Source organism: Vidua macroura, chromosome 27, assembly GCF_024509145.1.
Source record: "Vidua macroura isolate BioBank_ID:100142 chromosome 27, ASM2450914v1, whole genome shotgun sequence".
NCBI classification, from domain to species: Eukaryota; Metazoa; Chordata; class Aves; order Passeriformes; family Viduidae; genus Vidua; species Vidua macroura.
Genome location: NC_071597.1, coordinates 2,070,732 through 2,095,078, shown reverse-complemented (window position 1 = coordinate 2,095,078; position 24,347 = coordinate 2,070,732). Strand labels below are relative to the sequence as shown.

At 70.1% G+C, this 24,347-nt stretch overlaps 2 protein-coding genes across 3 annotated transcripts; both read left to right on the top strand.

The window, feature by feature from the left end:
- Positions 1-1,760: 1,760 nt before the first annotated feature.
- On the top strand, positions 1,761-17,048 carry ITGA3 (integrin subunit alpha 3). Of its 2 annotated transcripts, XM_054000429.1 has the most exons (26): positions 1,761-1,955; positions 7,711-7,832; positions 7,920-8,002; positions 8,511-8,760; positions 8,958-9,041; positions 9,532-9,739; positions 10,445-10,638; positions 10,932-11,020; positions 11,151-11,287; positions 11,387-11,473; positions 11,545-11,612; positions 11,700-11,836; positions 12,125-12,271; positions 12,347-12,444; positions 12,524-12,689; positions 12,779-12,847; positions 12,940-13,019; positions 13,114-13,191; positions 13,488-13,590; positions 13,691-13,861; positions 13,966-14,079; positions 14,195-14,308; positions 14,576-14,674; positions 14,792-14,917; positions 15,455-15,611; positions 15,842-15,931. In XM_054000429.1, the coding sequence occupies exons 1-25, from the start codon at positions 1,762-1,764 to the stop codon at positions 15,563-15,565; spliced, it is 3,129 nt and encodes a 1,042-aa protein (XP_053856404.1). In that variant the 5' UTR covers position 1,761; the 3' UTR covers positions 15,566-15,611; positions 15,842-15,931. The 2 variants fall into 2 exon arrangements, with proteins under 2 accessions (XP_053856404.1, XP_053856403.1); XM_054000428.1 differs by lacking the exon at positions 15,455-15,611 and having other exon boundaries at positions 15,842-17,048.
- A 549-nt stretch (positions 17,049-17,597) lies between these two features.
- PDK2 (pyruvate dehydrogenase kinase 2) lies at positions 17,598-24,108 on the top strand. Its single transcript, XM_054000418.1, has 11 exons — positions 17,598-17,776; positions 18,943-19,084; positions 19,820-19,891; positions 20,109-20,293; positions 21,032-21,121; positions 21,387-21,464; positions 21,932-22,008; positions 22,095-22,193; positions 22,293-22,400; positions 23,290-23,403; positions 23,477-24,108. The coding sequence occupies exons 1-11, from the start codon at positions 17,659-17,661 to the stop codon at positions 23,615-23,617; spliced, it is 1,224 nt and encodes a 407-aa protein (XP_053856393.1). The 5' UTR covers positions 17,598-17,658; the 3' UTR covers positions 23,618-24,108.
- The last annotated feature ends 239 nt before the right edge of the window (positions 24,109-24,347 follow it).

Genomic DNA, 24,347 nt, shown 5'->3' with positions numbered 1-24,347 from the left:
CTCCAGCCGGGCTGTCGCCAGGGCTGGGCCCCGCCGGGAGCGGCATCTGCGGCAGGAAAAGCCGGTTGTGGAGCTGGAGGCCGGGGAGGGCAGCGGGGGAGCGGGGCTGGAGGGGGAGCGGGTCCGGCCAGTCCCCGACCAGTCTGGGACTGGGAGCTCTGGAGCTGCCGGGGGCTGCCGGGCCGGGCTGGGGCCGGTGGAACCCCAAATCCGGGAGCTCAGGGGTGGGGAGGGGCTGGGGGGGGCAGTTTTGGGGGAGCTGGGGCAGTGGGGGGGGACAGAAGTCGCTGTTCTGGGGCACCCGGGGGTCTCTGGGGGGGGGTCCACGGGCAGGGCTGAGCACAGAGTCCCGAGGGTCCCCCACAGGGCTCGGGGTGTCCCCCACGCCCCCCTACGGCACCCCCCCGTGACCCCCCAAGGGGGTTTCCTCCTTTTGGGGTGTCCCCCAAAAAAGGCTGGGGGGGTCCCGGAGCCCGGCAGTGTCCCCGGGAGTCCCCGCGTGTCCCCCCAGCTCTGTCACAGCCGCGGGGGTTGGGCTTGGGGGGGTCCCCGATCGCCCCCAACCTCCCCCCCCCCGGAGCATCTTTGGGTCAATGGCGTCACCTCGTGGCCTTTGGGGGCAATGACACCGCGGGGTGACGTCATCGGTGTCACTGGGGGCGCGAGGGGCGGGGCCGGGCGTGGGGACAGGGGACGGGGACAGGGGACGGGGAAAAGGGATGGGGACAAGGGATGGGGAAAAGGGATGGGGACAAGGGATGGGGACAAGGGATAGGGACCGGGGACAAGGGATGGGTACAGGGGACGGGGACAGGGGATGGGGACAGGGGATGGGGACAGGGGACAAGGGATGGGGACAGGGGATGGGGACAGGGGACGGGGACAGGGGATGGGGACCGGAGGTCCCCGTGCCAGGGCCGGCTGCCGCTGCCGGCAGCGCTGCCCGCGATGTCCCTGTTGCCGTCACTCTTTCCAGTGCCGGTGACACGGCACAGGGGCACGGGGACATCGGGCGGGGGACACAGGACATCCTGCAGCCCACCCCCCCGCCCAAGGCCAGCCCAGCCCGGATTTCCCGGCACGGTGGGAGCGGCGCGGTGGCTCCCGCTGACCTTTGCCGGGGTCGGGACGGTGACAGCCGCGGCCGCCACCCCCGGCAGGGAAGTGGCGATGCTGCCGTGTCCCCGCGGCCACCGCGGGTCCCCTCCCTGTCCCCGCGTGGGCGGGGCTGTCCCACGGCCCCGGTGCCGCTCTCGGGGTCCCGGTGTGCCCTCCTGCCATGGGGGGGGGGGGTCCCATCCCATAAAGGGTGCTAACTTGGGGGTCCCCTCTCTCCTGGGGGGTCCCATCCCGAAGGGGTGCCAGGTAGGGGGGTCCCACCCCGGGGGGATTAGGGCGGGAGGGAGAGGGGGAATTGTCCCGCGGGGGTGTGGGGAGGGGACATTGGGGTGGGGGGTGCTCGGAGGGGTCTGGCAGGGGGAGGGGTCCGGCAGGGGGCGGGGCCTGAGGCCCGCGATCCCCCCGCGGGGGTGACGCAGCTGCGGCGGGCGCGGACGCGCTGGCCCCAGGTGCGCCGGGCCCTCCCTGCCCCGCACACCTGCGCACGCAGGTACCCGGGGTGCGCAGCGGGGTGCGCGGCCCCTTTAAGGGGCGTGTCCGGAAGCGCCGAGGCTCCGCCCCGGCCCCGCCCGGCCCCGCCCCGCCCCCGCGCGCACCGGTCCCGGTAGGGCGGCAGGGCGGGTACGGCGGCCGGTGCGGGACATGGCGCGGCGCCGCCGGCTGCTGCCGCCGCCCCTGCCGGGGCTGCTGCTGGGGCTCGGCCCGGTGCTGCTCGGCGCCGCCGCCGCCTTCAACCTGGACCGCACCTTCCCCGTGCTCAAGGAGGGCCCCGCCGGAGCCTTGTTCGGCTTCTCGGTAGCGCTGCACCGGGAGACGGAGCGGCGGGAGCGGAGCCTGTGAGCGCGGCCGGGGGCCGGGGGGGCGAGCCCCGTGCGGTGGCGGGGGGGGCTCTGGCTGCGCTCCCCGTGCGAGGGGAGGTTCACCTGGGGGGGGGGGGTTGGGATGGGGAAGAACGGGGAGGGGTCCCCGGGGGTCTCCGGGAGGATGGGGGGTGGTCTCCGGTGGTTGGGAGCCCCGTGAGGCGGAGGGGAGTGAGACAGCGCTTTACCTGTCAGCGGGGGCGTCCCCGTCAAGTGCGGGGTCCCCCGTGGGGGGCGGCGGCGTTGAGAGTGGTCCCCGTTAGAGTCGGGGTCGCCCGTGGGGTGGGGAGGGGTCCCCGTGGGGTGCGGATCCCCCGTGGGGTGGGGCAGAGCGGGGAGGGTCCCCCGGAGGGGTGAGGAGCCCCCCCCTTGGGATGGGGGGGGTCCCACGTGGGGTGGGGTCCGTGTGGCACGGAGGGTGCCCCGGGGGTGCTGGGGGTCCCGGGGGGGGGGGTCCTTAATGGGGGGGGGGGGGGGTCCCTGTTTTGTGTCAGGGCGAAGGTCCCGAGCCCGCGCCGCTGCTGTGGGGGCGGGGCGCACCTGGAGGGGGGCGGGGGGCGCCCGGCGGTGCTGGGGTGGGCTCGGGGGTCTCCCTCGCGGGACCCCTCCCGAGCCCAGCTGAGGGGGGGTCCGCGCTCCGCAGTTGGTCCTCGGGGGTGGGGGGGTGGGGGGGGGGGCTCCCCTGCTCGTGGCTTTTCCGCACCCCGGTGTTGGCGGGGGTCCCGTCGCTGGGGGTCCCACCCCGAGCCCCCTCCTCATCCCCCGCGTGCCGAGCGCCCACTGCGGGGTCCCAGTGACACGTGGGGGGGGGTCTGGCAGCAGCGTGGGGACACCCCGTGTCCCCCCAGGTGCTCTCGGAGCCCCTCGGGGCGGGGGGGGGGATCCGTTCCCAGCGGAGCGGTCCCGGCCGGCGCCGACCCTCAGCGGGGCGGTGGCGGAGCCCTTCGAGCTCCCGCCGGTGCCGGCGGGGCCCGGTGCCCGGGGAACCTGTTGGACTGTGGTTCCTGCTGCCGGGCAAAGCCCCAACAAAAGCCCTTTTCAGCCGGAGCAGTGCCCGTGCCGTCGCACCGCTGTCACTCGCTGTGTCCCCCCCGCTGTCCCCCCGCTCCGCGTCCCCGGTCCCGCCTGGCCGGGAATTCCCGTCCGTGCCGGGAGAAAGCTCCGCCGCAGGGAGCTTGGCTGGCTTTGTCCCCCTCAAGGGCGCGGGTTTTTGCTGGATCACCTTCCCGCGGCTCTCTCGGCTGCGGGGGGGGGGGGGGTCCCTGGAGACCCCCGGGTCCCGTTTTTCGCGGGGGGCTGGCAGCAGCTGCCCGCTGCAGGCATGTGCCGCTCCGCATTCCAGGGATGCATTTGGGGCCGTGGGATGAGGAACTGTTGTTGCTCCCGTGCAGGAGGGAGCGGAGCCGTTCCCTGCGGAGCTCCGGGAGGGGGTGCGGGACCCCCCCCCACCCCCCATGCCCTCGGGGACACGCGGGCCCCACCCGCTCCGGTGGTACCGGAGCAGCTGCCGGGGGGCACCGGGCGGGGGTCGCGGCTGGCACCGGGACAGGTCGGGAACGGCCCCGGGGCGGGGGGGTTTGGGGGGGGCTGTGACCGCGCCACCCCCCCACCCCACCTGCGCCACGTGTCCCAGCGTGTCCCAGCGCGATCCCGGCGGGGCGCGGAGGCTCCGCCGGCGGCGGGGGAGCGGCTTCGGAGCCGGAACCCCCCGCCCGGGCATTCACGGCCCGTCCCCCGGGAGCCTCCGCTGGGAGCAGCGCCCGGTTCTCTCCGTCCGTGGGGTGCCGGAGCCGCTCCGGGCTGCGGCCGGCGCAGGGGGGCCCCCGGAGCCCCCCCCGGGGGTCGCAGCCGCTCCCCGGTGCCGGGCGAAGGCCGCGGTGCCCTCTGCTCACAGGTGCAGGGTGGGGACAGGAAAGGGACGCTTCCTGCCACCGTCATGCCCCGTTTGCCGCGCGGGAAGGGGGGGGGGGGGGGGTCCCGTGCTCTTTTGGGGGGCTGGCTCCTGTCCTGGCTGTTGGGATGCTCCGGGGCAGCGCCGGTATTCCCGAATTCCCGGGCGGGCGCTGGCGGGCACGGCGGGGCCGGGGCGATGCCGCAGCCCCCCCCGGGCCCCGTTCCGCCCCCGCCGAGCTCTGCGCGCCCCGCGGAGCTGTGCCCATGCAAAGGTTTGTTTGCTCGCTCCTCCCCGGCCAGGTGAGCGCGGGCTGGGAGCGGGGCTCTTTATCAGCCCTGCCGAGATTACGGAGCTCCTCGGGGCCGCCCGCGTCCCGCCGCTCCCGCCGGCTCCGGCCGCTCCCACCGGGAGCCGCTTTGGCTGGCGGAGCCGCTCAGTCCGGCCCAGGTGGGTTTGGAGGTCCCTGGGTGACCTGGGGAAACTGAGGCACGGGAGATGCGTTCCAGGAAAGCTGAGGACCACCCCGACCCTCCCAAAATCTTCAGCCAGAGGGGAGGCAGCACCCACATCTGCAGCCCTGTGGGAACTGGGGCTCTGCCCGGGGCTCGAGGCTCGGGGGTCTTCCTGATTCCAGCTGGCTGCTGAGGAGAACGCTCTCCTGGCTGCGTTCCCGGTTTTTCCCTCCCCCCGGCCGGGCTTTTGCGGATTGCTGGAGCTGGCTGAGCTCCCCCTGACTTGGCCCGAATCCGCCGGGGTCCTGCGGGGCTGCGGCTGCTCTGCAGGAGGAGAGGGGACGGATGTGGGGCTGTCCGTCCGTCCATCCATCCATCCATCCATCCATCCATCCATCCATCCATCCCTCCCGGAGCCGTCCCCCCTCTCCCAGCTCCTTCCCAGAGGGGTCCCGGTGGATTTCCTGCCCAGGGACCCCCATGGCAAACACAGCGGCACTGGGGAGAAACTGGGGGCGGGCCGGGCTCCCCCCGCCTGCTCCTCCCCTCCCGGCTCCGTCACCCCCGCAGCGTGGCGGGAGATGGATGAGGAGCTCCCTGGGGAGGGGGCTCTGGGGCTGGGGGCTGCACGACCCCCCTGTTCCAGACCGTGCTGAAGTGTCCGTGTGGGATTCTCTGCCATCCTCCCGCAGGGGGGGGGGGGGCACAGTTCGGGGTCCTGGTGCCCGGAGCCTCCCACAGCCCCCCCCTCCCAGCTGAGCCAGCGCTGGCAGGGAGCCCCCCCCGCTTCCATCCAGGCCCCCCCCCCCCGCTTGCCAGGGCGGATTAGGACGGAGCACGGCCTCACATTCCTGCTTCCCTCCCGTCCCGGCCTCCCCCTCGTGCCGCTGTTTGACCATCTCGAGCCCAGCTCCCCGTCCCCCCAGCCCACTGGGACCAGTGCCACAAACTGGTCCCGGCCCCCCGCCCCCGCCCCCAGAATCCCAACTCCGCTCCCCCGGGCAGCCGGGGGCCCGTGGCCCCTTGGCTCACGCCCGGGCGGGGGCCGCCCCTGGGTGCCCTCCCCCTGCTCTGGAAGGCCCCGCACTCCCCCTTTCCCAGGAGCAGAGCTGCGGGTGGGCTGCCGTGCCGGGAATCTTGGCTGGAGGCAGCGGCGTGCCGGAGCTGCTTGGCTTGGGTGGGCTCCCGCTCCCCGGGACCCGCGGCGACGGGGCCGGGACCACCGGGGGAGCCTGGGGGCACCCCCGGCTGCGACACCCCCGGGGCTGCAGGTCCCGGTGGGGTTCGGGGTGTGGGGGCAGCACCCCCCCCCCCCCCAGCTCTGAGTCACAACAGCTGCCCTGAGTCACTTCCCCCGCAGGTAAGAGGGGACAATGGTGCCCCTCGTGCCCCCCCCTTGCAGCTGGGGAGGGGGGGGCAGATTCCTGCGTGCCGAGCTGGCATCACCAGGAGCCATCACCCCCTCGCTCCCTTCCCTGCCCAGCGGCTCCCGCTTTCCGGCACCCCCATCCCGGCATTCCTGCGGGGAGCAGCCCCCCCCGGACCCCCCTTCGGGCTGAGCGGTGCCAACCCCCCCCCCCCCACCTGCAGCCCCGGGCTGACTCAGCCGCCGCGGAGCCGCCCCGGGGGGGTCCCGGCGTGCCGGGGCGGGGGCTGCCCGGGGCCCCGCATTCCTCCTGCGCCTGGGCTTTGAGTCAGCGCCCGGCCCGCCCGGACGTGCCCGCGCTGCCGGCCCCGCATTGCTCAGCTTCCCGGCACTCCCTGCCCGCCGGCGCTGCCGTGGGGACAGCGGCGTTTGGCCGTGTCTGCCGGCGCTGGGATGGGGACAGCGGGGATGGGGACAGTGGCGTTTGGCCCCGTCCTCGCTGGTGGCCCTGCTGAGGACTGGCCGGCTCGTTACACCAGTGCCCCGCGAGCAGCTCTGGGTGCCGTGACCTCCCCCGTGCCCTAGGTGCCATGTCCTGGGTGCTGTGTCACCCTCATGTCCCATCTGCTGTGTCCCTGCCGTGTCCTGGGGGCTGTGTCCTGGGTGGTGTGTCCCCCCTGTGTCCTGTGTGCCATGTCCTGGGTGCTGTGTCACCCCCATGCCCTGGGTGCCATGTCCTGGGTGCTGTGTCACCCCCATGCCCTGGGTGCCGTGTCCTGGGTGCCGTGTCCTGGGTGCCGTGTCCCCTCCATGTCCTGGGTGCCATGTCCCCCCCGTGTCCTGTGTACCATGTCCTGGGTGCCATGTCCTGGGTGCCATGTGCCCCTCATATCCTGTGTGCCATGTCCCCCCCGTGTCCTGGGTGCCATGTCCTGCGTGCCATGTCCTCTCCATGTCCTGGGTGCCGTGTGCCCCTCATGTCCTGGGTGCCGTGTCCTGTGTCCTGTGTGCCGTGTCCTGGGTGCCATGTCCTGGGTGCCATGTGCCCCTCATGTCCTGTGTGCCGTGTCCTGGGTGCCGTGTCCCCCCCGTGTGTCCCGCCTGCCAGAGGGAGGCACTTCCTCCCCAGCACGGCCACCTCCACGCCATTGTCCTCGCGCTCCCGAAGGACTTCCCTGCGGAAAGGCTGGCCCTTCCGGAGCCCTCCAGCCATGCCAGCTCCCCATGCCAGGGCCACGGAGCCTTGCTTGGGGTCCCCAACATCTTCCTTTGGGCTGGGGGGGGGGTTCCTTTAGCATCACCTGAAGGGGCCGGGGGGTACCTCCAGCCTGGAATGCCGATGTCCCCCATGGCACTGCCCTTCCTGGGGGAGGTCACCCCTGGGAGGTGCTGGGGGTCACTGCCGGGTGCTGCCCGAGCCCTGCCAGGGTGAGGGGCGTCTGTCCGGGGTGAGGGGCGTCTGTCCGGGGTGAGGGGTGTCCATCCCAGATTAGGGGTGTCCGTCCCAGCTCCCCTCCCCGCTCCCGGGGCTCTGTCCCCGCGTTCCCTGGCACGGCAGCTCGGCGCTGTCGGCCGGACACGCCACAGCTGTGCCGGGGCTGCGGATGGATCAAAGCCGGGTCGGGGCTGCCCTGGGGGTGCCGAGCGGCCCCTCCCTCTTGTTTTCCCCGCCAGCACAGCGAGGTTTGGGGGGGGTCACTGTGACCCCTCTTCCCACCCTCCATGCACGGGGATGGGGCTCAGCCATGGGAGGAGTGGGGGAGCCATGACTCCGTCAGTCTGTCCCCGAGGCTATTCAGGGTCCCTGTGTCCCCTTCCAGCTCTGGAGATGGGGCTGACCTTGTTATTTGGGGGTGTCAGGGTGTGACAAACTCCTGGGAAGCAGCTCCGGTGTCCCCCAAGTGTCCCCTCCCCAGGGCACCTACCTGGCTCCGCACCCCAAAATGAGTTGGAGGGGTTTGGGGGGGTTGGACCTGCTCCCCCCATCACCCACCCACGTGCCCCCTTTGTGCCCCCCAGGCTGCTGGTGGGGGCCCCCCAGGACGCGGAGCCGGTGAACGGGACGCGGACGGGCGCCGTGTACGCCTGTCCCCTGAGCGCCACCACCCGCGACTGCCAGCGCCTGGCCATCGAGCTCAAGGGTGGGTGACCCCCCCCCGGGGTGTGTGACCACCCCAGAACCCCCCCGGGAGTGGGGACCCCCTCTCAGGCCGGCTCTTCCCCCGCAGATGAGCCGGACAAGGCCATCATCGAGGACATGTGGCTGGGGGTGACAGTGGCCAGCCAGCGGCAGCCACCGGGGAGGGTCCTGGTGAGTCGGGGGCTTTGCACACCCCGAGCCTCGCACACACAGATCCCAGATCCTTACCCACCCAGATCCTGGTTCCTTGCACACCCAGATCCCTGTTCCTTACACACACACACCCTTGGGGTGTCCCCTGGACCTCAGTGTCCCTGCTGTCCCCAGGCCTGTGCCCACCGCTATACACGGGTGCTGTCCCCTGTCCCTGAGCTGTCCCCTGTCCCTGAGCTGTCCCTGAGCTGTCCCCCATCCCTGTCCCTGCTGTCCCCAGGCCTGTGCCCACCTCTACACACAGGTGCTGTCCCTGAGCAGTCCCTATCCTGTCCCTGTCCCTGTGCCAGGTCTGTGCCCACTGCTACACGCAGGTGCTGTGGTCAGTCCCTGAGCTGTCCCTGAGCAGTCCCTGTCCTGTCCCTGTCCCTGTGCCAGGCCTGTTCCCACCACTACACGCGGGTGCTGTGGTCAGTCCCTGAGCTGTCCCTGAGCAGTCCCTGTCCTGTCCCTGTCCCTGTGCCAGGCCTGTGCCCACCGCTACACGCGGGTGCTGTGGTCGGGGGCGGAGGCGCAGCGCCGCATGGTGGGCCGCTGCTACGTGCGGGGCAATGACCTGCGCCTGGACCTGGGGGACGAGTGGCAGACGTACCACAACGAGATGTGCAACGCCAACACCGACACCGACGAGACCGGCATGTGCCAGATGGGCACCAGCGCCGGCTTCGGCGCCAACATCATCTACTTCGGGGCGCCCGGCGCCTACAACTGGCAGGGTGAGGGTCCTGGCGGGGATGGGGGCACCTGCCAGCCCTGGGGTCGCCCCTCGGGGCACCCCTTTTCCTGGGGGCTCCCCTTACCTTTGGGGATGCTTCCTTGCCCAGGGGGTCTGTGCCCCCATGGGACCCCCTTCCCGAGGTGCCCTTGTGGGACCCCCCCAAGGCTGTGGGGTGACCCCCCCTCACCGTTCCAGGCACCGATTACATGCTCCAGCGGGACTCGTGGGATCTGCACGACTTCTCCTACCCCAACAAGAGGAACGGCAACACCTACATAGGTGGGGGGAGCCCCGGGAGGGGTTTGGGGTGACGAGGAGGAGGAGGTTTGGGGGGGGGGATGGATTTAGGGGGAACGCTGCGGTGGGTGTTAAAGGGGTGGGGGGACTCAGGGAGGCTTGAAGACCCCCCCCCGGGGATGGTGAGACTGGGGGGGCAGCGGTGACATTGGGGTGACATTGGGGTGACGTCGGGCACGGAGGGAGAAGACGGGGCGGTGATTTGGGGTGAGGAGGAGCTTTGGGAGCTGTGAGTTTCGGGCGTGGATGTCAAAGGCGCTGGGGACACTTGGGAACACTCCGGGACACTCAGTGACACTTAAGGACACTTAGGGACACTTGGGGAGGGTGTGAGCCGTTCCCAGTGCTCCCCCCGAGATACCCGGGGGGCAGAGGGACCCGGGGCGGGCTTTGCGGGGTGCGGGGCGGCTCGGGGAGGACACGAGGGGGTCTCGGGGGTCCCCGTGCCCTCCCTGACGCGGTTCCCCCGCAGGGTACACGGCCGAGGTGGGCAGCGCGGTGCTGCAGCAGGACGCGGTGACCGTGGTGACGGGCGCGCCGCGGTACCGGCACACGGGCGCCGTGCTGCTGCTGAGCCGCGGCGCCCGGCAGACGCTGAACCGGAGCCTGCTGCTCCCCGGGCCGCAGGTCGGCTCCTACTTCGGCAGCGCCCTCGCCCTGGCCGACCTCAACAACGACGGGTGAGGGGCCGCGACCCCCCGGCTCTGGGGTTCCCAGGGGTGGGGAGCACACCTGGGGCTCACCTGGGGCTCACCTGGGGCTGCCGGAAGGTCACCTGGGCTGGGATCTGTCAGCTCCTGAGGGTGGGGGGTCTTACTTAGGATGTCCTGAAGCTCAGGTGGGCTTGGACCCCGAAGTTCCCAGGGGTGGGGGTCTCACCTGGGACATCCGGCAGCTCCCTGGGGTGGGGGTCTCACCTGGAGCACCCTGCAGCTCAGAGGGGTGGGGGTCTCACCTGGGACATCCTACAGCTCCCAGGGTTGGAGGGTCTCACCTGGGACATCCTGCAGCTCCTGAGGGTGGGGGTCTCAACTAGAGCACCCTGTAGCTCCTGAGGGTGGGGGTCTCACCTGGGACATTCCACAGCTCCCAGGGGTGGGGGTCTCAACTAGAGCACCCTGCAGCTCCTGAGGGTGGGGGGTCTCACCTGGGACATTCTACAGCTCCCAAGGATGGGGGTCTCACCTGGGACACCCGGCAGCTCCCAGGGGTGGGGGTCTCACCTGGAGCACCCTGCAGCTCCCCTTGGATCTCTGCGGGTCCCAGCTGTGGGCTGGGGAGGTTTTTTTGGGGGGAATCACATTTTCACAGCTCTGGGGGGGGTCCCCCCACTTCAGGCGTGTGGGGTCACAGCCCCGGCCCCCAGCACCCCGCTGTCCCCGCAGGTGGCAGGACCTGGTGGTGGGGGCCCCCTACTACTTCGAGCGGAAGCAGGAGGTGGGGGGCGCGGTGTTCGTGTACATGAACGAGGCCGGGGGCTTCCAGCAGCTCCCCAGCCTGGTCCTCACCGGGCCCAGCTACTCCGGGTTCGGCTTTGCCCTGGCCAGCGTCGGGGACATCAACCAGGACGGGTTCCAGGGTGAGCGGCCGGGGACACCTTCATGGGGAGCCACGGGTGGGGGGGCCTCAGGAAAAGAGGGGGTCTCTGGAGAGGTTTAGGGTGAAGAGGAGGAGATGGGGGATAGGTTGGAGGTCCTGATTGTCCCTTTATTCCTTCTGTCCACCCCTCCCTCCCTCCTGTGCTGAGTTTGTGGGTTCTCACAGGAAGGGGGGACCCCAGACATGGCCGGGGCTGCCTGGCTGTGGTTGGAGCTGGAGTCTGGGGTCCCAGGGAGGGCCCTGGGGGGGCTGACCCTGCTCTTGTCCCCCCAGATATCGCCGTGGGGGCTCCTTTCGAGGGGCCTGGCAAGGTCTACATCTACCACAGCAGCGCCGAGGGGCTGCGGGACCGACCCCGGCAGGTAACGGCCCCGGAGAGCCCTGACTGGGGCAGGGCCTGGATCCCTCCCCAGGATCAGGGCTTTGGACACCCCCCCGAGACCCCCACTCCAGGGCACTGGGTGAGACTCCCCCCCTGCCCCCCAAATCCAGGTGATCAGCGGGTCAGACCTGGGCCCCACCAAGATAAAAACCTTCGGGTACTCGCTGAGCGGGGGGCTGGACATGGACGGGAATTCCTACCCAGACCTGCTGGTGGGCAGCCTGAGCGAGCGCATCGTCCTGCTCAGGTACAGCACTGGGCACAGGGGACAGCTGTCCTGCCCCCCCTGCCACCCCCGGGGTGGGCACGGAGCAGGGGGGCTCAGCCAAGCTCAATCCCTGCCCAGAGCCCGTCCCGTGATCAACATCCTGGACAAGACCTTCACGGTGACCCCCAGCAAGGTGGACCCTGCCCAGTGCACGCCCAAGTCCTGGTGAGTCCCCGGTGTCCCCGTGGCTGCTGGTGGCACCCCTGGCTTGGCTCATGGCCCCTTTGTCCCCTCAGCATGACGGTGACCTTGTGCTTCTCCTACAACCAGAGCGCGGGGGACCCCAACTACAGCGAGAGGATCAGTGAGTGGGGGGTGCTGGGGGGCGGGGGGACACAGGGACATGGGGACACGTTGTGGGGGGTGTTGGACAAGTCGTGCTGTCCCCCAGCCCTGCAGTACACGCTGGAAGCCGACAAGGACCGGCACCCGCCCAGGGTCAGGTTCTCAGGGTCCCAATCTGCCACCTACACCGGGGACTTCTCCATGCCTGACACCCGCTGCCAGTCCCAGGAGCTCCTGCTGCTGGTGAGTGTCCATCCATCCATCCATAGATCCATGGATCCATGGATCCATCCATCATCCACCATCCACCATCCATCCATCCATCCATCCATCCATCCATCCATCCATCATCCATCCATCCATCATCCATCCATCCATCCATCCATCCATCCATCCATCCATCCATCCCCCATCCCTGTGGTCACTCTGGGGTCTCTCACTGGGCTGGCAGCAGCAGAGGGGGACCCCAGCCGTGGCTGGAGCTGCGTTTGGGGCCAGGCAGGGATCTGTGTGTGATTCCCACCCCTGCAGGACAACGTCCGGGACAAGCTGCACCCCATCGTGCTCTCCATGAACTACTCCCTGCTGGAGAGGCCCAGAACGTTCCAGCTGGGCCCCCACTCCCTGGACGCCTTCCCCGTCCTCAACCAGGACCAGTCCCACGAGAACGAGACCAAGGTGAGCCCGGGCAGGGGGACACGCTGGGGCGCCCCGGTGGTGGCGGGGACTCAGGGGACATCCCTGTCCCTGCAGATCGACTTCCAGAAGGAATGTGGCTCCGACAACCAGTGCTACAGCAACCTCCAGCTGCAGAGCGGCTTCGTCACCGAGCAGAACCAGCCGCTGCCCAGGTGACAGCGGGGCCCTGCGTGTCCCCCCCGGGGGTGTCCCTGCGCCGCGGGGACGGCTGACCCCGCTGTCCACGCGCAGGGTGAACGGCACCCAGGTGCTGCAGTACAGCCGGGACGTGCGCAAGCTGCACCTGAGCATCAACATCACCAACGTCCCCACGGCGCCCTGGAATGGCGAGGACGCCCACGAGGCCCTGCTGAACGTCACCGTGCCCCCCAGCCTGCTGCCCTCCTCCGTCCGCCCGGTACGGGGGGGACGCCCCGGGGCCCTGAGTCCCACCGGGACCAGCCGGGCTCGGCCAGGAGGTTCCTGACCCCGCTTTGCCCTCCCCAGAGCGGAGCCTGCACCTTTGGGGACACGGTGCTGTGCGAGCTGGGAAACCCCTTCAAGAGGAACCAGAGGGTGAGGGCTGCCCCCAGCTGCCCCCCCAGCCCTTCCCGGGGGGCTCAGCAAGAGGGGTCCAGCTGAGCCGTTCCCCGTGCCCCCGTGCGCAGGCAGAGCTGACCATCACCTTCGAAGCCATCGGGATCATGCTGGACACGCGGGAGGTGGCGGTGTGGCTGGACCTGTCCACGTGAGTGGGAGGGGGCGAGACAGGGGAGGGGATGGTCCCGGTGGGACGGGGGGAGATGCCAATCCCGGTGCCCCCAATCCCGGTGCCCCGGCAGGCAGAGCACCCAGGAGGATCTGCAGCCCGTGCTGGCCAAGCTGCTGGTGGATTACAGCATCCAGTCCTCGCTGAGCATGTGAGTGTCCCCTCCACCCTCTCTGTGTCCCCTGCACCCTTCTGTGTCCCCTCCACCCTCTCTGTGTCCCCTCCACCCTCTCTGTGTCCCTTCCACCCTCTCTGTGTCCCCTGCACCCTTCTGTGTCCCCTCCACCCCCTCTGTGTCCCTTCCACCCTCTCTGTGTCCCCTCCATTCCCCCCACCTGAGTCTGGCTGTGCCAGCCCTCCGTGTCCCAGGAATGGTGTCGCAATGGGGTCGCAATGGGATGTCCCCTGTGCCCCTCACGCCGTTCCCGTCCCCCATCCCGTTCCCAGAGCCTCCTCGCACATCCAGTCCTACTTCAGCGGGACCGTGGTGGGCGAGTCGGCCATGAAACAGGAGCAGGACGTGGGCAGCCCCCTCACCTTCGACTTCCAGGTGAGCTGGGCGTGGCCGGCGCCGGAGGGAGGCGGATTTGGGAACGCGGGAGGGAGGCGGATTTGGGAACGCCGGACTCCACCTCCCGCCCTGCCCGCAGGTGACCACCAAAGGCGAGTCCCTGGGCACGCTGGGCACCATCCTGCTGGGGTTTGAGTGGCCCTACGAGATCCCCAATGGCAAGTGGCTCCTCTACCCCACCGAGATCCTGGTGAACGGCAACGACACGTGTCACCCCCCCGGGGGGGTCATCAACCCCCTCAACCTCACCGTGAGTCACCCGGTGCCCTCAGGGCCGTGCCCCTGCCCCACCGCGGGGGGCCTTCAGCCCCCCGGCACAGCCCGGGCTCTGATGGGGCTCGTGTCCCCCCTCAGCTCCTGCAGGACCAGGCTCCATCCCGGCGGAGACGGGAGCTGGAGCCCCCCGAGCCGGGGGAGCCCCCGGTCACCTTGGCCACCGGCCGGCGCCCGAGGTCCGAGGCGGCGCTGGTGAGTGGGGGCTGGGGGGGGTCGGGCAGCGCATCCCGCCCCCCGGATCACTGTCCCCGCTGCTTCCCGGCGCCGGGGTGGTGCTTTGGGCCCCCCTGACCCCCGTGTCCCCCAGAGCTGCTCGGCGGGCACGGCGCGCTGCGTGTGGTTCGAGTGTCCCCTGCTGCACACGCAGCTCCCCTCCAGCTTCAGCCTCCGCGCCCGCGTCTGGAACAGCACCTTCATCGAGGTCAGTCCCGGGCCTGCGGGCTCAGGGCTGCCTGAGCCCTGTGTTAAACAGGGCCCCGAGTCTGCCAGGGCTCAGCTCAGCAGCTGGCACCCACCCCTGCGTGTCCCTACTGTCACCGGTGTCCCCCCTCCATCCGTGTGTCACCCATCATCCACACCTCCGTCATCCTCCATCCACCTGTTGCCATCTGTGTGTCCCTCCCCACCATCCCCGTGTCCCCTGCCCATCGCCGTCCCTGTCCCTCAGCCGTGTCCCCGCTGTCCCCAGGAGTTCCGGGACTTTGACCGAGTGAAGGTGACGGGCACGGCCACGCTGTTCCTGCGCTCGCAGGTGCCCACCATCACCATGAGGAACCACACGGTGCGGGTGAGCCACACCGGAGCCCTACTGGGGCAAACTGGGCGGGCTCCGGGGGCAAACTGGGCGGGACTGGGGCCGCTGGAGCTCCGTGCCCCAACGAGGCCCTTCCCACCCCCCCCCCAGTTCTCCGTGGACGTGGACTCGGAGCTGCAGGAGGAGCAGCCGGCCGAGATCGCGCTCTGGCTGGTGCTGGTGTCGGTGGCAGCCGGGCTGCTGCTGCTGGGGCTCATCATCCTCCTCCTCTGGAAGGTGAGGGGGGGTCCCAAATCCCCTTCCCGGGGAGGAGGGGGTGCAGGAGCCGCGCTGAGACCCGATGGGTTCGTGTCACCCCTGGCTGGCTCCTCCCTGCCTGGTGAGGGGTGCGAGGGACTCGCAGCTGGAAGATTGTCCCCTCAGCTGGAAGGTGCCCCCACGGGTGGCAGGTGCCCTCCTGGGAGGAAGATTCCCAGCCGGAGAGGGATGAGGAAGAGGAGCAGAGACGTTCCCAACATGTCTTGGGGTGCAAAACATTTTGGGATGTGCACTCAAAGCGGGGCTGGACCTCCTTCCCTGTGGCTGCGCTGCAGGGACTGGGGGACCCCCACAGCCCCCTGGGGACACCCCCAGCTTCTTGAAGCCCCCTCTTTTACCCAGGAGGGGGTCACTGGTTCTGCAGGACCCCCCCCCCCCACTCCGCAGCATCCCTGTGGGGCATCTCCCTGCCCCGCTCCCCCCACCTGCGGGGGTGTGCCCAGGACCCCCCCAGCCCCTGTCCCGGACCCCCTGACCCTGTCCCCTTCCCTGCAGTGCGGGTTCTTCCGGCGGGCCAACACCCGGGCCATGTACGAGGCCAAGGGGCAGAAGGCGGAGATGAGGATCCAGCCGTCGGAAACCGAGCGGCTCACGGACGACTACTAACGGGGGGCACCCCCCGTGCCCCCCCGGGCGCCGCGGGCCCCGCCTGGTAATGCCCCGTGGGGCCGGGCTGCAGCGGCATCTTCCTCCTCTTCAGCCTCCTCTCCTCTTCCTCTGTCCCGCAGGGTCCCTTAGGGCTCCGCGGGGTCTCCGAGCGGCTCCAGGATCGCTGCTCCCTTTGCTCTGCTCTTCGCCGCCTCGGGGGTCTCTGTCCCTCTCCCCGACCCTCTCCGGCCCCTCACTGACCCCCTGTCCTCTCTCTCTCTCTCCCCTTCCCAGTGTGACTTTTTCCAGCGGACCCGCTACTACCGGATCATGCCCAAGTACCACGCGGTGCGGATCCGGCAGGAGCAGCGCTACCAGCCCGGGGGGCTCCTGCCCCGCCGCCGCAAGAAGCTCTGGGTGACCAAGTGGCAGGAGCCGGACAAGTACTACTGACCCCCTGCCCCCGCCCGGGCCCCTGCCAGGGGGGCTCTGACTTTGCACAAGCGCATCTCTCCCTGCCCCGTCCCCTCGGACGTGGCCGCCCCCGGCGTTGGCTCCCGCAGCCCCTCCCCGCTCGCCCGGGGTGGCTCCCGCAGCCCCTCCCCGCTCGCCCGGGGTGGCTCCCGCAGCCCCTCCCGGCTCGCCCGGAGTGGCTCCCGCAGCCCCTCCCCGCTCGCCCGGGGGGCTCTTGCCCGCTCGTGCCTTGCACGCTTGTGGGGGCGACCCCCCAAATGTGCCCCCCCCACCCCCCCCCCCCGCCGCTCGCCGAAGTGCTGCTGGCCTCACCGAGTGCCTTCCCCCCGCGCTGACACTCCGCTCGCCACCTCCCTGTCCTTTGTCGCCAGCCTCCCTGGGACACGTCCCGGCCCCTGGGGACAGGTCCCCGCCGGCCGGGACACGCTCGCCCCCCTCCCCTCGGCAATGGGTGCGGGACCCCTCTGCTTTCCCCGGGGGAGGTGGGGGGGGGGGGGCTGGGGGAGCTCATTCCCTCCTGCACCCCCTCCTCACCCCAGACCCCTCGGGGGTCTCCCCTCCTGACCCCAGACCCCTCGGGGGTCTCCCCTCCTCACCCCAGACCCCTCGGGGGTCTGCCCCTCCTCACCCCAGACCCCTCGGGGGTCTCCCCTCCTGACCCCAGACCCCTCGGGGGTCTCCCCTCCTCACCCCAGACCCTGCGGGGGTCTCCCCCTCCTGACCCCAGACCCCTCCCGCTGTTCTCGGCCGCAGCTTTGCCTTGGGGGGGGTGCAGCGCTTCAGGCCGTGTCCCCCCCCCCCCCATCCCCGACCCTCGCCCCCCGCCCCGGGGGTCCCTGTCCCGCCCCGCGGGGTTAAGTTATTCCGTGTCTCTCCGTGTCCGTGTTTCGGTGTCGAGTCCCGGCGTCCGGTCGGTACCGGGGGCGGCTGGGGAGGGGGTCCCGCACCCCCAGCCCCCACCCGGCCCTCAAACCCCCCCTCCCCTTCCTCGCCGGGGCCCAATAAAGCCTCGCTCTGGGATTTGTAACCTCTTGTCCCCTCCGCGTCGTGGCTGCCGGGTTGGTGGGGGGTGGGCTGCGGGTTTGGGGGCTTTTGGGGGTGGGGACAAAAAGAGGAGGGGGGGGGATGATGTACTCGGGGCGCAGCGGGTGATGGGGCGGTAACGCGGGGGTTGGGGTGGGCTCACACCCCCCCTAAAACCTTCGGGAAAGGCTCAAACCCCCCCGAAACGCCCCGGGAAAGGATCTGGGAGCCCCGAGGGGCTGATGGGAGCCCCGATTATGCAAATCAGCGCCGGTGCGTCACGAGGGGCGTGGTTATCCCGGGAGGGGCGGGGCCGAAAGCAGAGCGGGCGCTGATTGGCAGCGGGGCGCGCGGTGATTGACAGCGGGGCGTGCCCGGCGGCGAAGCGGATTGGCACGGGGAGTGGGCGGGGTTTGCCGCACGGCGGGCCGCCGATTGGCTGGGGTTCGTTGATTGACAGCGGGTGTGTTGTTTGCGCGCGGCGCGGCGGGGGCGGGGCCGCGGCCGGGCCCGGGGGGCTCGGGGGGCTCTGAGGGGACGCTGAGGGGAAACTGAGGGGACACCGAGGGGACACCGAGGGGACACCGAGGGGACACCGAGGGGCCAGCGGGGCCATGCGGCTGCTGCGGTGCCTCGGGAAGCGCGCGGCGCTGGCCGGCGTCCCCACCTACATCGAGCACTTCAGCAAGTTCTCGCCGTCGCCGCTCTCCATGAAGCAGTTTCTGGACTTCGGTAAATAAAGGCAACACCCCCGCCCCGACCGCGCCCCCTGCCCAACCTCCAGGACCCCCACCCTGCTACGGGAGCTCTCGTGTCCCCCCCCAGACCCCCCCCCCCAGCCCCGGTGTGGGGGCGGTGCTCGGGGGAGGGAGCTCCGTGCACACCCCCGGGAATTCCCAGCCCTCCCTCCCCGGGAATTCCCAGCCCCCTTTCCCGGGAATTCCCTCACACACCCCTCCCCACCCCGTAAAATCTGAGGGCTCTGGGGGGCTGCCCCCCACCCTCAGTGTGTGTGTGTGGGGCCGGGGTAACCCTGACCCCCCCCCCCCCGCCCCAAATATCCCGTTATTATTGGGGGCGGGGGGGAGTTAACAACTCCCGGGTAAATAAATGCGCTTGGAACGTGGTTTCCTCATAGGCCCCTTTTGGGGGCGTCCCCTCTGCCCCCCAGACCCCCTCATCCTGACGACCCCCCCCCCCCCAGTAACTACCCCCTGTGAGGGACCCCCGGCCCTGCACCGGCCTGGCCCCCCCCGGGTGGGCAGCTGGGACCCCCCAGTCCGCTCCAATGCCCCCGGGGGTGGGGATGTCCCCCCATGGCTGCCACCCAGCCTGGCCCTCTCTTGTCCCCTGCCCCCCAGGCGGGCTGGGGGCTGCACTCCGGGGTCCTCCCTGTCCCCCCCAGCTCCATCCCAGTGTCCCCTGTCCCCCGGGTCAGCCGTGCCACCCCCCCACCTTGCGGGATGTCGGCTCCTCCTTGGGGACCCCTCTCCGTGTCCCTGGGGACCCCTGGGCCTGCTTTGGGTTCTGGTGCTGGCCCAGCTCCTTCTCCTCTCCCAGCTGCACTCGGGGGGTCTCCCAGCCCCAGTTTGGGCCGTTCTGGGTGGCACTGGGCACCCAGCCTGTCCTCCGCAGTGGGCTGAGCACTGTCCCCCCGCCTCAGCCCTCCCTGTCCCCCGCGGTGTCCCCCAGTGTCCCCCAGTGTCCCCCAGCCCTCACACCCTCCCCAGCCAAGGACCAGGACCTGCTCCTGTCCCCTCTCCCCGCTGCCAGAGGGGTGGCAGTGCCAGCAGCGCTGGCTCTGGGGAGCTCACTCGTGTCCCCCCCCGTGTCCCCCCCTGTGTCCCCCCCCCGTGTCCCGCTCCGTGTCCCCCCCGTGTCCCCCCCCGTGTCCCCAGGCTCCAGCAATGCCTGTGAGAAGACGTCGTTCGCCTTCCTGCGCCAGGAGCTGCCCGTGCGCCTCTCCAACATCATGAAGGAGATCAACCTGCTCCCGGACCGGGTGCTGCGCACGCCCTCGGTGCAGCTGGTGCAGAGCTGGTCAGTCCGGGCCCTTGGGGACACGGGGACAGCGCCACCCCCTGCTCCTGCGCTGGCTGGGCAGCTGGCACCCGGCTGCCACGGGTCCCCCCCACTCGCCTGGGGTCCCACTGCCACGGGTCCCCTTGTTGTCACCCTCCTGGGTCCCCTGCGCAGCTCCCATTGCCACCGCGGCTCCTGTCGCTGCCCGCGGGTGTCACCGCTGTCACCAGCTGTCCTCCCCTGCAGGGAGCTGGCATGGGGAGGGGGACGCAGGGAGGGGTGACAGGGCACTCCCCAGCTGGTGCCACGCCGTGCCCTTGGGTGACACGGGCTGCAGGTCCTCTGGGGACACTCCCCTGCCGGCGGGGGAGCCACCAGTGCCACCTGCTCCCTGAAGGGGCCGGGCCACAGGATGTCCCTGTCCTGGGCGGGTCTGAGTGTCCCTTTAAGTGCCACGTCCCCGTGCCAGTGCCACGTGACACGTTGTTTGTCCGGTGTCCCGGGCCGCTGCCAGCGGGACCTGGCCGTGCCAGGGGGTCCGGCCGTGCCACCCCGTCACAGCCCCAACCCCATCAGAGGGGCCCCAGGTGTCCCCAGGTGCCAGCACTGGGGTGGGGACAGTGACCCCTGGTGCAGTAGATTTTGGGGTGGGGGCCTGGCTTGAGGGGTGCTGGCCCCTGGCCCTGCGTGGTGTCACCTGGGGTGTCCTCTCTGTTTGGGGGTGCCAGCTGTGGGATGACCGTGTCCCCCCAGGTACGTCCAGAGCCTGCTGGACATCATGGAGTTCCACGACAGGGACCCCGAGGATCAAGCCACGCTGGGACAGTGAGTCAGGAGGTGACGGCGTGTCCTTGTCCCCAGTCCCGGGGTGTCACCTCCTCCCAGACCCGCGCTGGTGTCACCCAGGGTCACCCCGAAGCGCCCCCACCCCCGGTGCCAGCTCCGGGTTTTGCCAGCGCCCCCAGCTCCCGGGGAATCCCGGCCTGGATCGGGGCTGTGCCCGGAGCGGGTGTCCCCAGCGCTGTCCCTGTCCCCTGGGCAGGTTCACCAACGCGCTGGTGACGATCCGGAACCGGCACAACGACGTCGTCCCCACCATGGCGCAGGGGGTGATCGAGTACAAGGAGACGTACGGGGACGACCCCGTGTCCAACCAGAACATCCAGTACTTCCTGGACCGCTTCTACCTGAGCCGCATCTCCATCCGCATGCTCATCAACCAGCACAGTGAGGGGCTCGGGGGGCTGCCCGGCCTGGGGGCTCCTGGCTGTCCCCCAGAACTGGGGTGTCCCCAGAACCCCCCGGAGTGTCCCCAGGGCTCTGTCCTGAGGGTCCCCACCATCCCCAGGGGTCTGTCCTGAGGGTCCCCACCAACCCCAGGGGTCTGTCCTGAGGGTCACCTCAGCCCCAGGGGTCTGTCCTGAGGGTCCCCACCATCCCCAGGGGTCTGTCCTGAGGGTCACCTCAGCCCCAGGGGTCTGTCCTGAGGGTCCCCATCATCACTGAGTGTCCTCAGAATGTCCCCCCCATCCCCAGGGGTCTGTCCTGAGGGTCACCTCAGCCCCAGGGGTCTGTCCTGAGGGTCCCCATCATCACTGAGTGTCCTCAGAATGTCCCCCCCATCCCCAGGGGTCTGTCCTGAGGGTCACCTCAGCCCCAGGGGTCTGTCCTGAGGGTCCCCATCATCACTGGGTGTCCCCAGAATGTCCCTCCCATCCCCAGGGGTCTGTCCTGAGGGTCACCTCAGCCCCAGGGGTCTGTCCTGAGGGTCTCCATCATCACTGGGTGTCCTCAGAATGTCTCCCCCATCCCCAGGGGTCTGTCCTGAGGGTCCCCACTAACCCCAGGGATCCTGTCTTGGGCATCTCCCCTGGTGTCAAATGTTCCCCCCACAGCCCCAGGGTGCCCCGGGGGTGTCCCCGGGGGTGTCCCTGGGGTGTCCCCAGCTCGTTGTCCCCTCCCCAGCTCTGCTCTTCGACGGCAGCACCAACCCCGCGCACCCCAAACACATCGGCAGCATCGACCCCCACTGCAACGTGGCCAACGTGGTGAGAGGTTGGTGGGGTCTGGGGTCCCCCCACCATGGCGGGGGCACTTCGGGGGGGTGGGGGTCGCTTGAAAGTCCTCCTGGCGCCACTCATGTCACAAGTTCGGGGTGGCCTCAGCCAAACTGACCCCTGAGCTGTGCGGGCATGGCAGGAGACCCCAGGAACATCCCAGATCTGTAGGAATGGGGAATGTTTGGGGGTGGGGGGACCCCAAAGGCTGCCCCTGGCGGTCCTGGGGGTGCTGAGCTCTCTGTCCCCCCCACTTTTGCCAGACGCCTACAACATGGCCAAGCTGCTGTGTGACAAATACTACATGGCCTCGCCCGACCTGGAGATCGAGGAGGTCAACGGTGAGGGGACAGCGGGGCTGAGGGGACAGGGGGCTGAGGGGACAGCAGGGATGAGGGGACAGGGGGCTGAGGGGACAGCAGGGCTGAGGGGACAGCGGGGCTGAGGGGACAGGGGGCTGAGGGGACAGCGGGGGTGAGGGGACAGCAGGGGTGAGGGGACAGGGGGGGCTCAGGCAGGGGGATCGTGGGTGGCTCCTTTGTGTTTGGGGACTCTCAGGTGGCTCCTTTGGCTTTGGGGACTCTCAGGTGGCTCCTTTAGGTTTGGGGACCGTGTGGCAGGGGGATTTCTGTGTGGCTCCTTTTGGGTTGGGGTCTCCACGGCAGGGGGTCCTCAGCTCCTTTAGGAATGGGGTCCCTGTGACAGGGGATACTTGGCTTCTTTAGGGTTGGGGGTCCCTGTGATGGGGGGATTCTCAGGGAGGTTTCGGGTCAGGATTGTCCCCACCAATCCCAGTGTCCCCCCCCAGCCTGCAACTCGGAGCAGCCCGTGAGCATCGTCTACGTCCCGTCCCACCTGTACCACATGCTCTTCGAGCTCTTCAAGGTAGCCCAGCCCTTTTGGGGGGTCGCGGGGGGGCTGTGGGGGACCCCCCCCTGACACCCCCCCCACGGGGGCTCTGTGTCCCCCAGAACGCCATGAGAGCCACGGTGGAGAGCCACGAGAACAGCCCCCGGCTGCCGGCCATCAGGGTGATGGTGGCCCTGGGCCAGGAGGACCTGTCCATCCGGGTGAGGGACCCCAGCCCCGCTTTGGGGGGCTGGGGGGGGGGGGGGATTCCGGGGAGGGGGGCACAGGGCCGGGGTTGTCACCTGCTGTGGTGTCCCCAGATGAGTGACAGGGGCATGGGCGTGCCCCTGAGGAAGATCGAGCGCCTCTTCAGCTACATGTACTCGACTGCCCCCACCCCCCAGCTGGGCTCCGGGGGGGCCCCCCTGGTACGTGACCCCCCCCTCCAGGGGAGGGGGAGAGGGGTCTGCAGCTTGGGGGGCGTTTGAGGGGGGCTGGAGTGGCACGGGGAGGTTTGGGGGTCGTCCGGGGACCTGGAGTGGCAGGGGGGGGAGCTTTGGGGGTGGCACGGGGAGGTTTGGGGGTGGCTGGAGTTGCCTGGGAGTGTTTTGGGGGTGATTGGGGTGGGCTGCAGTGGCACGGGGAGGTTTGGCCTTGGCCTGGCACCTTTTGGGGATGTTTAGGCTGGCATGGGGACATTTGGTGGCATGGGGGTGCTTGGAAGTGGCACGGGGACACTTTGGTAGGCTGGGTGTGATGTGGGGGTGGCATGAGGACCCCTTAGGGTGGCACGGAGACCCTTTGGGGTGGCATGGGGACCCCTTAGGGTGGCAGAGAGACCCTTAGGGTGGCATGGGGACCCTTTAGGGTGGCATGGGGACCCTTAGGGTGGCATGGGGACCCTTTGGGGTGGCATGGGGACCCTTAGGGGTGGCACAGGGACCCCTTAGGGTGGCACAGAGACCCTTAGGGTGGCATGAGGACCCTTTGGGGTGTCATGGAGACCCTTTGGGGTGGCATGGGGACCCTTTGGGGTGGCACGGGGACCCCTTAGGGTGGCATGAGGACCCTTTGGGGTGGCATGGAGACCCCTTAGGGCAGCATGGGGACCCTTAGGGTGGCATGGGGACCCTTTGGGGTGGCAGGGGGCCCCTGTATCCATTCTGGGCCCCTTTGCCGGTGCCACCACGACCGCTGGCAGTGCCAGGGGACACTCCTGGCGCCTCTTGGGGTGCTGTGGGGAGGCCGGGGGTTGCCCTGGGGGTGCCCCCCCAGCTGTGGGGACCCCCCCCCAGCCCAAGTTCCTCGCCCCCCCAGGCCGGCTTTGGCTACGGGCTGCCCATCTCCCGCCTCTACGCCAAGTACTTCCAGGGGGACCTGCAGCTCTTCTCCATGGAGGGCTTCGGCACCGACGCCGTCATCTACCTGAAGGTGGGTGCCCGTGCCCAGCCCCGGCCGGGGGGGGGGGCGCAGGACCCTCCCTGAGCCCCGTGCCCCCCCCCAGGCGCTGTCCACGGACTCTGTGGAGAGGCTGCCCGTGTACAACAAGTCGGCGTGGCGGCACTACCAGGCCAGCCAGGAGGCGGGGGACTGGTGCGTGCCCAGCACCGAGCCCAAGAACACCTCCACCTACCGCGTGCCCTGAGCCCCCCCGGCCCCCCCCCCCCGCCGGGCACCGGGACCCACGAGGTGTCCCCGAGTGCCCCAGGGGGTGTTTGGCATCCCGGTTCTTCGAGGGGCTTCCTGGGAAGTGTGGGATGTGGGGGTGTCCTGGTGTCCCCACCTTGGGGACAGAGCTGAGGGGGGGGGTTGGAGCAGTGCCTGTTGTTCCTTGACTGCCCCCCCGAAGTTCCCACCCGCCCCAGGGGGTGTCCCCCATCCCAGCAAGGGACTGGTCCTGTCCCAGTAGGACCAGTAGCACTTCCCTGCACCCACAGCCCTGATGGTGTGGGGGGACCAGGCCTGAGCACCCCCCCCGCCATGTTCCTGTCCCTGTTCCCTCCCTTTTGTTGCACTACTGAGCTCTTCCCACCCCCCCACTTGCTGTGACCTGCTCAATCCCCCCCCCCCATTCCCCAAATTCCCCCTGACCCCCCAGACCCCTCCCCACTGTCAATAAATTGGATGTTGACTGAACCCCTCTGGTGGTTTGGGGTCCTGGTGCCTCAGTTTACCCCCTCCAGCCTCGGGAGGGGGCTGAGTCTTCAGTCCGGGGGTGGCACCTGGGGCCACAGTGCCTGGGGAGCTGCTCTGTGCCCCCCCCCAGCCAGGTGACACCGGTCACTCCAGTTTGCACTGGCCCTTGATACCCTTTTATTTCCTGGCCTCGGGGGGCCGCGTTTGGGGCTGGGGGGGGGGCGGGGTTCACTCCCTGC

Bases quoted from the DNA above. Each gene is read 5' to 3' on its own strand.
- ITGA3 (XM_054000428.1), top strand. From the start codon at position 1,762: ATGGCGCGGCGCCGCCGGCTGCTGCCGCCGCCCCTGCCGGGGCTGCTG. The intron at 9,042-9,531 runs GTGGGGGGAGCC...GTTCCCCCGCAG, and splicing joins GAACGGCAACACCTACATAG to GGTACACGGCCGAGGTGGGC. The intron at 11,021-11,150 runs GTAACGGCCCCG...CCCCAAATCCAG, and splicing joins TGCGGGACCGACCCCGGCAG to GTGATCAGCGGGTCAGACCT.
- PDK2 (XM_054000418.1), top strand. From the start codon at position 17,659: ATGCGGCTGCTGCGGTGCCTCGGGAAGCGCGCGGCGCTGGCCGGCGTC. The intron at 17,777-18,942 runs GTAAATAAAGGC...CCGTGTCCCCAG, and splicing joins GAAGCAGTTTCTGGACTTCG to GCTCCAGCAATGCCTGTGAG. The intron at 19,085-19,819 runs GTCAGTCCGGGC...GTGTCCCCCCAG, and splicing joins GTGCAGCTGGTGCAGAGCTG to GTACGTCCAGAGCCTGCTGG.